This window comes from Carassius auratus, chromosome 46, assembly GCF_003368295.1.
Source record: "Carassius auratus strain Wakin chromosome 46, ASM336829v1, whole genome shotgun sequence".
NCBI classification, from domain to species: domain Eukaryota; kingdom Metazoa; phylum Chordata; class Actinopteri; order Cypriniformes; family Cyprinidae; genus Carassius; species Carassius auratus.
Genome location: NC_039288.1, coordinates 17,781,453 through 17,792,494, shown reverse-complemented (window position 1 = coordinate 17,792,494; position 11,042 = coordinate 17,781,453). Strand labels below are relative to the sequence as shown.

The window sequence follows — 11,042 nt, the reverse complement described above, 5'->3', positions numbered from 1 at the left end:
TCTAATGCTGATTAATCCAGAACAATTCAAATCAGTTTACCATGAAAGCAGAGACACAGTCTTGTGAAGGTGTGTACATTTACTTGAAACACAGTCGCCTATGTTAAACCATGAGCTCATTTAATGAACATGTAACACTCATTTACATCAACATTTTAAATCTTAAGCAGGATAATACAGCATCACAGGAGACCGGCAGTGAACAGGAGACTGTCTAAAACCAGTTTAAAACTAAAGCTCAAAGTATTTACAGGAGAAAACCTCTTCAGATATTAAACAAACATTCCCTTTTACAGTTAAATGCTTACTGTACATGTGCAAATACTTCTGGACGGTATTAGCGTACACTAATAAATTAAGAATGCAAATTAAAAGGGTGAGAAAACCAATATGTTAAGATTCAACAGATTTAACAGCTGCAGTGGGAGGAGGTTTCACTGCAGGCTGAACGCTGCGGAGGACAGGCCACGCCCCTGACTGCTGATTGGTCACTGGCCATTCAGTGGAACTTCCTGCAGAAACACAATCAGGTAAAACTATCAGAGATGTGTAGGAAGCCAAACAATCAAGCAGATCCATGCAGAGCATCACAAGCTTGAACTAAAACCCTTTCAAACACCGCATACGGCCAACTGGGAAATAAACACGAGAAAGTGAACATGCAGTGATCATCATGCAAAGAAACCCATCCATATCTGACAGCACACAAACACACGAGCTGTCATTAAACTGACCTTCCACCTGAAGACCCTTCAGCCCAAAAACATTCAGATAGTTAGACTGAAAGAAGGGTGAAATAAACCACAACGAGCGGAGCATTGATAACATGAAGAGGAAGAGAGAAAACTGTTAAAAATGATCCAGATAAATGTCCTTTACAAAGACACATTCAGGACATAAATAAAAAAATATATTTAATTATGCTGTAGGGAACGTAAAAATGTCTCATAGTAAGCCCACAATATTGTCATATTTTGTTCATATGACAATAAATGTATTCTACCAAAATAAATAAAAAGGAAAAAAAGTTACCATTTAACTCTCCACAAACACTTTGGGTCCAAAAATATTTTTCCAAACATTTCATTCTTTAATGTAATTCAGTTGCACCACAAATTATTACATGTAATTTATTTAATATATTTTAGAGTTTACTACAGGTGCTGGTCATATAATTAGAGAATCATCAAAAAGTTGATTTATTTCACTAATGCCATTCAAAAAGTTTGAATGGGCTTTGTTTCACATTCATTTTGCTTATTTACTTTTTTTCTACCACATCTTCTCCTTCCCTTCACTTCTCTTTTAATGTGCTTGGACACAGCTCTGTGAACAGCTAGCCTCTTTTGCAATGACCTTTTGAGTCTTGCCCTCCTTCTGCAAGGTATCAATGGTCGTCTTTTGGACAACTGTCAAGTCAGCAGTGTTCCCCATGATTGTGTAGCCTACAGAACTAGACTGAGAGATCATTTAAAGGCCTTTGCAGGTGTTGAGTTGATAGCTGATTAGAGTGTGGCACCAGGTGTCTTCAATATTGAACCTTTTCACAATATTCTAATTTTCTGAAATACTGAATTTGGATTTTTCTTAGTTATTAGTTATATTCATCAAAATTAAAAGAAAGAAACATTTGAAACATATCAGTTTGTGTGTAATGAATTAATATAATATACAAGTTTCACTTTTTGAATTAAACCGTTTAAACAAAGTCTACTTTTTTGTGGCCAAATTAAGATGGGTATTAATTTTTTTATCAAACAAAAATTCTACCAAAATGCAATTAACCTTTAAAAATATTTTATTTATTTATTTTAAATGATTAAATAATAAACTTTTTATAACATAAACTATATTTATTGTATTCTGACATTCCCCAAAAAATGTTTATCACAGAATGGAAAAAAAATACTATCAAACTCTACTTGAATATTGTGAAATATTATTACAATTTAAAAATAACTATTTTCTATTGTAATATATATTATTAAATGTAATTTATTCCTGTGATCAAAGCTGTATTTTCATCATCATCATTACTCCAGTTTTCAGTTTCACATGATCTTCAGAAATCATTCTAATGTGCTGATTTCTATCAGTATGTTGAAAGCAGTTGTGCTGCTTCATATTTTTGTGGAAACAGTGCTACATTTTTCCCAGGATGAATAGAAAGTTTGGTTTGGTTGAATGAATGGAAACTAACACAAAGGCAAACGCACCTCCAGGTTTCCTCTGGCTCTCTTCAGCACGCCGTGAGTCAGAGACACTGCAGAAACACATGACACACACATCAGTGTTTGATGACTCTAGATGAGCGTGTGTGTGTGTGTGTGTGTGCGCTGCTCTCTTACGCTGGTCGATGATGATGCGCTCCATGCCTTCTTTGAGATGGTTGGTGGATCTGAGGCGTTTGACCGCTCCGCTCAGCATCCGGTCCTGCTGAGACAGACGAGTCTTCAGACGACTGATCTCACTCTTCAACAGCTCCTCCTGACGACACACACACACACACACACACACACACACACACACAGGTTTAATAAACCACAGAACTGCTGGCTTTACTAAGTTTCACAATTCTTGATAACTGAATTATGAATTCTCGTGAGGACTGTTGGCATCAGGGTTTATTTCTTGGTTAAAGACAATTTCATTCCATTCCATTTTTATTTATTAGTCGCAACGCTTCACAATGAATTTATTTCATTACTGATTTATTAGTCTATATTACTTATATACTATATTAATTGGAAGGTGTATTTTATTACATACACTTAATTCGGTTTGAATTAAATTTAATCAATTTCACAATTTAATTTTTTTTTTTTTATGTAATGAAAGAACACTCCATAATGTATTTAATTTTAGTTTTTATCATATATTTAATTTAGTCTCCTATACTGAATTAGATGTATTTTATTTAACATTAAATAAATTTCAACTCCATTTTAATTAAATGCAATTAATTTCACACTATTTCTATTTAATAAAAGGAACACTCCATAATGTATTAAATTATTTTTTCATATTTAGTCTACTCCATTAAATTAGGTGTATTCTATTTCACATAAATAAATCCATACATTTTATCTAAATAATTTTAAATAAATTGAATTTTCTATTCTATTTTTATTTTATTTAAACAAAATAAGTACTTAATTTGTCTATTACATTATAAAGTGTATTTTGCTTCACATAAAATAAAAATATATATCTTTAATTAATTATTTAATTAATTAAAAATACAGTCAAATGTGACCTTGAATAAGTCATATATTTAGTTTGATCTATTATATAACATTACAAGGTGTATTTTATTTCACAAATAATAAAAAGAGTTAATGTCTCAACTTGTTTCTGGTCACAATTTATTGTATTTTTAATGATAGAAACACAATGTATTTTAAATTATTTTGCATATATAATTTAGTTTACTACATTATATTACAAGATGCATTTTAATTCACATAAGTAAATAATCAAATGGTCAAGTCAATAAAACTTTATTGTTCAACATCAACAACCGTGCGTCCTCATTTAGTGGAGTGTGTGTGTGTGTGTTTGTGTGTGTGTTACCTGTTGAGTGTGTGTGGCGTCTCCTGAGGGTACGGAGACTCTCCAGAGCAGTTTGAGAAGTCGAGCGGCTTCCTCCAGAGCCTGATGCATGGTGCTCACACTGACAGAGACAGCCTGAAACACACCACAGGAAACACATTCAGTGCTGAAACATGACCCTGACACACACCAGACTGACTGAGTGAGTGTGTGTGTGTGTGTGTGTGTGTGTGTTCTCACCCGGCCGCAGCCATGCATCTGTGTGTCCAGATCTGCAGTGACTCTCTTGGCTTCACTGATCTGTTTGCGCAGGGCGTTATAGTCCTCGATCAGACCCAGAACGTGTCGCCCGCGTCTGTCCGCCCACAGCCGGTGACCCGGGACCAGCCGGGACGGGACGTGAGAGTCCACTGAACTACCGCTGTCTGAACACAAACACACGTGGAAAATTACCATTTCAATTTCAAGGTTTAGGAGCAGACTTCACAAAAATATATTTGATTCGCATACAAAAAAATTGCATTTCAGTCATATTTTTGGACCATGATGATTTTGTTATATTATTTAAGCACCAATTGCAATCTCATTACTGCATCATCTTTAATTTTGTGATTATTTAATTAAATTCTCTACTGTAATATAATTTTTATTTTATTAAAGTAAAGAGCGCATATATAATAATACATAATAACAATGATTGACAATGACAGTGATAAATAGTATAAAATAATAACGTATCTTAATAACAAACCCACATAATGGCAAAAAATATTTTATAATCTCTTTTTAGATTCAACACTGGAATGTAAATCTGTTCATAAACTAACCAATATCTTTATAAACATACAAACAGCAGAAAAATTCATAGATGCATACCATAAGCAGCACTGGAAGAGTCTGTATGCAAGTGAAGAACATCTGATTTACCAGCTTCATCTGAGAAAGAGAGAGAGAGAGAGAGAGAGAGAGAGAGAGAAAAGGTAGAAAGAACAAACAAAAGAATAAACGGAGCAATAGAAAGAATGAGCAGAAAGTTAAGCGAAAGAAAGAAAATAATGAACAAAGGGGTGAAAGAATGAGAGAATGAAACAAGTAAACAAAAGAACAAAAATTAAAGGAAGAATTAAAGAGCAAAGAATGAAAGAAGAAAAAATGTCTGTCTTTTGCTTTAACAACTGTTTTCTAGAATCCGCCTCTTCCTATTACTAGCATTTACTGTGTTATTGTCATTCGTTACAGTGGTTTAAACTTTGTAAAATCACTGAAATCTCACCAGATTCATTGCTTTTCAAATAACTAACACATGTGAAATGAAGACACTTGTTTGTGGTGTGTGTGTACCTGTTGTGGGCAGCAGGTAGTGGACGTTGATGGCTGATCTGGGGTCAGTGTGGGTCAGCAGCTGTTGTTCCAGTCTCTGTCTCAGTGTGCTGTTGATCTGGACGCTTCTCTCCAGCTGAACACGCAGCTGTCTGATCTCAGCCAACAGCTCGCTCAGATCCACCGCTGAACTGCTCTCAGAGCCACGGCCCTCACCTGAACACACACACACACAGATATCAGCGGCGTCTCAGACCACGCATGTGTGTGTGTGTGTGTGCGCGCACCTGTGTGAGTGTGTGTGGAGGTCTTCATCTGCTCATGCACCTGCAGCTCCACACGCACAGACTGCAAGAGCTGCTGGGTGTCACACAACTGCTGCCTCTGATGACTGTTCTCACACTGCAATCTGAAACACACACACACACACACACACACACACATCAGTGCATGCACAAAATAACTTTTTATGTTGTCCTCAATGTCTGCATATAAAACTAACATACAGTGCAACAGTATGTTCGATGTCAGATCGGCAAATGTTGCTAATTTTAAATGGTTCTTTTCTATTTGAATCAGTCAAACCAAATTACAAATCAGTCTGAATTAAACCGATTTGAATTTGTCAGACAACCAACTCACTGAATGAGTGCTGACAATTACTGCATGAAAAACTGAATCACTTACTGAATCACTCAAAATGACTTTTTGCAATTCTTTTGAATTACTGCATCAAGTGATTCAATGAATCGGTCAGAATCTTTACTGCATTAACTATTGAATCACTTTTTAGCTTTTAGCAGTTGAAAAATGCTGAAAGCTAAAATGTTTGTAAGATTAACTGGTTGCTCTTAGTTAAAGATACTCCGTTGTAGATGTAAATGAAGATGTAGGAAACACTGATGTGCAACAACTGAAAAATTCAGGGACACAATAATGAGTGTGTGTGTGTAACATGAAACTCATTAGCCAATTACACATTTATCTCCTGGATTACAAATAAAAGCGATGATTAAAACATTACACAGGCCGTCTGAGAATGACATATCCCTTATGAAACAAAAATATATTGCAGTATATTGGAAAATATCATGTAATATATTAGGCATATATTCTTATATATATATATATATTTTTTTTTTTTTTATATATTGCAATGTATTGAAAGCGGCAATCATTTGTATATTTTGCAATATATTATATAATATATGTATCATTAATATATTATTAAATGTATTCAAATATATGAAATATTAGAAAATAAAAAGGGAAAATAATATATCACAATATATTTTAAGAAATATATTGGTAAATATATGTTCCTTTCGTAAGGGATGATCCCAGACCACTGTGAGCATCTGCTGCTGATCTCTTTTATAAAGAAACACCATTTACTGTATGTATTACCTATACAGTTTGTCCTGTAGTTGTGTTTTCTCCTGTTTCAGTGTTTCACTCTCTTTTCTGCTCAGCTCTAGTTTAGCAGTTCGTCTGGCCAGAGTCTCCCTCAGGTGGTCGTTCTCCTTCTGTTTATCTGTTTAAAACACACACGTCTGTGGCAACAGCTGACAGATCACATGCAGAAGCAGTTGAAACAGTTTCCAGACTATGTTACCTCGTGCTCCCTGGTTGAGCTGCTCTTTGAGTGTGTGGTTTTGGGCGAGGAGGAAGTGGAGTTCACTGCTGATGTGAGCGTGATCCTCAGAACCAGCGATGAAGATGTTAGTGGCTGCTGATCACACACACACACACACACACATTTTGAATGATTAGAAGATTTAAGGAGTGTCATTAGCAACTTCAGATATGAAATGAATGTGTATGAGTTTCGTGTGTTCACCTGAGTCTTTTTCGGCTTCCTGTAACTTTCTTTCTAGCTGTTCTCGGAGTCTCTCATTGGTTGTGATCGTCTCTTCAAGACGCTGACGCAACGCTCGGATCTCCTGAAGGTGTTCTGCTAACAGATCTAAGAGAGAGTGAGAAAATAAATATGCATGAAGATAATTCTGCATCTTGCTACATTCTAGAACGTTAAAGCTTTCGGACTCTACCTGAGCTGATGGTTTTGCTCGCTGACGTGTTCTGGTGCTCCGACTGTTTGTCTTCGGTCTTTTTCTGTGGGCTGTGCTTCAGGATAGATAGAGTGAGGTCCAGTTCACTACGAAGTGTAGCGTTCAGTTCCTCGCTGCTTCTCAGCTGCTCCTGCAGATGGCCATTCTCCCGCTGTAGCATTACAACACTCCCCTCTTCACCCTTGGCCACGCCCCCTTCAACAGCCACGCCCCCAGATCCCAGCCCTGCATCTGAAAACACATCACCATTGATTAACTTCAGCCCTGCAAAAAATGACAAGAACGACATGTTTACAAGAATAATTTGTGAATATTGAGTACAAAAACATGCTAATAGCATTTTAGCAATTTTGTGTTCTGTATGTCTCCATTGCCATCATTTAATTGTATTATATTATGTATGAGGTATATTAGATACGCCAGCATTCAACAGTTTAGGGTCTCTTCTGCTCACCAAGATCGCACTTATTAAAACACAGTTAAAAAAGTAAAATTGTGAAATATATTTACAATTTAAAACAACAGTTTTCTACTTGAATACATTTTAAAATGTAATTGATTGCTGTGATTAATCCGGATTTTCAGCATCATTACTTCACATGAACCTTCAGAAATGTACACCACAAATACATTTTTATTAAAGATAATAAAAACAATACTTCTCTTTATAATAGCAGGCACTGATGAACCAAGCACAATAAGGGGACACTTATTAATAAAATAAACTGTTAATTTGACTGTGTTGAGCTTCATGTCTTACAACACTGTTTCAAATGTTGTTACCAATGTTGCTATCATTAACTAAAACCAAAACGGTCCACATTTGTTGAATGTGTCTGGCTTCTGGTCTCATCAGCAGTTTGTTTTGCTGCTCGATATTGTCTTATATTATTTTTAATGTATTATCTTAATTATGAACACACTGGTTTGTAGCGCAAACAGTTTTAACGTTTAATGCACGTCATTATTCTTCTCGTTATTTCTGAAAAAAAGTGGATAAAAATAGTTTTTGGTAATAAAAGTTGAAATAAAATATTAGATGAAAAACTTAAAATGAGAAATGTTGCCTCAACAGCTAACTGAAACAAGTTGAAGTACAATGTATTAAAATTACTAACACTAATATTTAACATTTTTAACGGATAAATAGAATTTAAATTGTAAAAAGAATAATTAAATTCTAAATTGAAATATTTAAAATGATAAAAGAACATAAAAAAATAGTAAACTTGAAAACCCTTTGAAAACACAAAAATAAAAGCTTATTAAAAAAATACTATAATAGTACATACAAAAGACTAAAATAAGACTGATACTAATACTTAAGCCTAACCTATAATTCAAGACAGCAAGGCATCAGCAGCATTTAACGCAGAACTGGCCAGTTAAGAAAATATTACAGCTTGATTTTACCTTCCTCTTTGGTGGCTTTAAGCATTTTTCTCCATCTGCTACGAGAGACGCTGTTATTGACCACAATTTGTTCACTCATGTCCAGAGCCGAGCTACTGTTAACCTAGACCTGGTCTCACTATAACACCAGATCTCAGTATAGTTTCAATCCAGTAGAAAGTTTAGAAGAGCAGTAACACTCTCACAAACATTTATCCAGTCTGAACGACAATTCAGCAACATGAGACAACCCTCGCTTCTACTAACGTTGGTGCTAAACGACTTGTAAATACGGTGTAGTCCATCACGCGTTCACTAAATACATCTTCAATCTTGTGATCTATTGTGTCCCAGCTGCTGGGAAACCTGAACCAGGTCGTTCTGAAGAGATGTCAGGAGTAATACACTTCTTCTGTTCGCTAGTGTTGTGCTATGAGAGGTACTCCAGCATCTTGTGCCAGTGCTTTTACTGAAAAGCTAAATCAATCCGTTTGCATGAAACTAAACACTCAAATCAGCAACACACTGGCTCAGGGCTCTTAAAGGATAACAGTGCACACTGAATAATGCATCTGGAAGGACCAGTAACAGGACACCAGCCTTAGCTCCTGCCGTTTCACTACACAATTCTAATACTCAAGCATTCAGATGAACAAAAAGAGATAAATGCATATTTAATATCAAGACAGCACACATGGGTTGGGCTCGATGTTCACTAAAACACCTCAAAAGATACTTTTTTTAAGTTTTGCGGAAGTATTAAAATTATGCATCACACCTACAAAAAGAATTTAAAAATCAAAAACACAAATTTAAATTAAACTTGCCAAGGCAATGGACTAAAATAAGTTTAAATAATAAAATCACTAATAAAATAAAAATAAATTAAACCTAAATTGAAATTTAAAAAATGAAAAAGCACATAACATTACAAAAAAAAGACAATAAATTACAAAAAATGTATTACTTAAATAAATACCATGAGAGTTTATTAAAATAACACTGGTACTACATTTATTTTAAAAACAAAGATTAAGTGGAATAAAAAAAATTAAAAATACAAACGCATAAAATGAAAACTGAAAATACAAAAAAAAACTAATTGAAAATCTTAACAAATATGATTTATAAATCATATTAAAATAAAACTGGTACTAAAATTACTAAAACAAAAATAAAAAAAAATAAAATTGAGGACTGTTTATTACTTTAGTACCGTAATTGAAAATCCTAATAAATACTGTAGTAGTTTATAAATAATACTAATACAACATCAACTTCTGTTACTTAAACCTAATTTATAATTCAAGAAGATAAAGCACCAACACCACCTAAACGCAGAACTGGGCAATTCAGTTTCCACAGAATAATATTACACGAGCACTGAGACTGTGAGAAACTGAACAAGACTTCAGTGTTACAAAGTACCAAAACTCATTTGACCTACATATCTCTCCAGGTCAAGAGGTCACGGTGAGAAATCAACAAGAGCCCCATGTGAAGGTTTACTGGATAAATAATTCAGCTTGATTTAAAAGGTGCTCTGCCGTTCATCTATTACCCCGAGTACGTTTTAGGCTGCTAAAACATTGAAGGACTTTATTGGAAACATGTTCCCAAACGTTCAGTAATAATTTAGATTTAGTTTTAGATGAGATGCAATCTGATGCATTTAGAAACAAACTTGCACCCGATCAGGAGAGTGTTACCTGTGTGAAGTCTGTTGGGGGTCTGTCTGCGGCCAGCAGGGGGGCTGTCATGGAAAGAGGTTATGCCTTCACTGGACAGTCTGTCGCTCCTCTCGGAGTCTGAGCACTGGTGCATTCTGGGAACTTGCATGCGCAGTTGATGTTGCAGAGACTGAATGAGGCGGTCTTTTTCCTGTAGCCCTGCAGAGAGTCTGTCTCACACACACACACACACACACACACACACACACACACAAACACACACACACACACAAATATTTACATAGAGAACAAAACTGTCAGTAAACAATCCGAGGGACATGATAAAACAAAATCAACAGTCAACACAACAACAACACACAACGTAATAAGAAAATGAGTCTGTAAAAGAGAAAGGCCGAATCCCAATCCTATACTTCTACAACTAGATACTTCTAGCGTCTAGTTAAATTAATTAACTTAAAATGTATTTAAAGTTTAGCTTAATCTAAAATCTTTAGATTCTAAAACGGTTCAAAAAGAAAATAAATGAACACTATCATTCAAAGTTTTAACAGTAATTACATTTTTTTTTTTTTTTTTGAAAGATCTCTCATCTGTTCACTAAGGCTACAAAAATCTAATATATAAATATAATAATAAAGTAAAAACAGTAATATTGTGAAATATTATTGCAATTTAAAATACATGTTTTCTATGTTAATATATTATATTTAATATATTTAATATTATATTTGTAAATGCTCTATTTTCAGCTGGGATGCACCGACCTCAATTTTTCATGGCCGATCCCGATAGGAGCAAACAAAAAAGAAGGAAAGTGTGCATAAACAAGATGCTTATTTGGTATTTAATAGGCCAAACTGGCTTTTGGCTTTTGAAAACAATAACCGTAACCATCTGAAATTATCAGCAGTAACTGCACAGTAAGTAGCCTACATTCAATACAAACATAGATGATACAGACATTAGCATTTAGCTTTTGTTTTTGAATTGGGTTGAAACTACAGAGAACTGG

At 34.7% G+C, this 11,042-nt stretch overlaps 1 protein-coding gene across 9 annotated transcripts in view; it reads right to left on the bottom strand.

Moving 5' to 3' along the window:
* Positions 1 to 101: 101 nt before the first annotated feature.
* The window catches only part of LOC113064429 (CDK5 regulatory subunit-associated protein 2-like), a 37,073-nt gene continuing 26,132 nt past the window's right edge, over positions 102 to 11,042 (bottom strand). For 7 of the 9 annotated variants that reach the window (XM_026235267.1, XM_026235270.1, XM_026235276.1 and 4 more), the window contains 14 exons: positions 10,046 to 10,236; positions 6,924 to 7,175; positions 6,713 to 6,838; positions 6,488 to 6,604; positions 6,280 to 6,406; positions 5,160 to 5,281; positions 4,894 to 5,088; positions 4,429 to 4,488; positions 3,793 to 3,977; positions 3,574 to 3,687; positions 2,349 to 2,487; positions 2,217 to 2,263; positions 735 to 780; positions 102 to 512 (listed from right to left, as the gene is read on the bottom strand). In XM_026235267.1, coding sequence (XP_026091052.1) covers positions 394 to 512; positions 735 to 780; positions 2,217 to 2,263; positions 2,349 to 2,487; positions 3,574 to 3,687; positions 3,793 to 3,977; positions 4,429 to 4,488; positions 4,894 to 5,088; positions 5,160 to 5,281; positions 6,280 to 6,406; positions 6,488 to 6,604; positions 6,713 to 6,838; positions 6,924 to 7,175; positions 10,046 to 10,236 — 1,840 coding nt within the window. In that variant the 3' untranslated portion in view covers positions 102 to 393. The remainder of the gene's footprint in view (positions 513 to 734; positions 781 to 2,216; positions 2,264 to 2,348; positions 2,488 to 3,573; positions 3,688 to 3,792; positions 3,978 to 4,428; positions 4,489 to 4,893; positions 5,089 to 5,159; positions 5,282 to 6,279; positions 6,407 to 6,487; positions 6,605 to 6,712; positions 6,839 to 6,923; positions 7,176 to 10,045; positions 10,237 to 11,042) is intronic. The other 2 variants (XM_026235268.1, XM_026235275.1) reach the window with 2 other exon arrangements.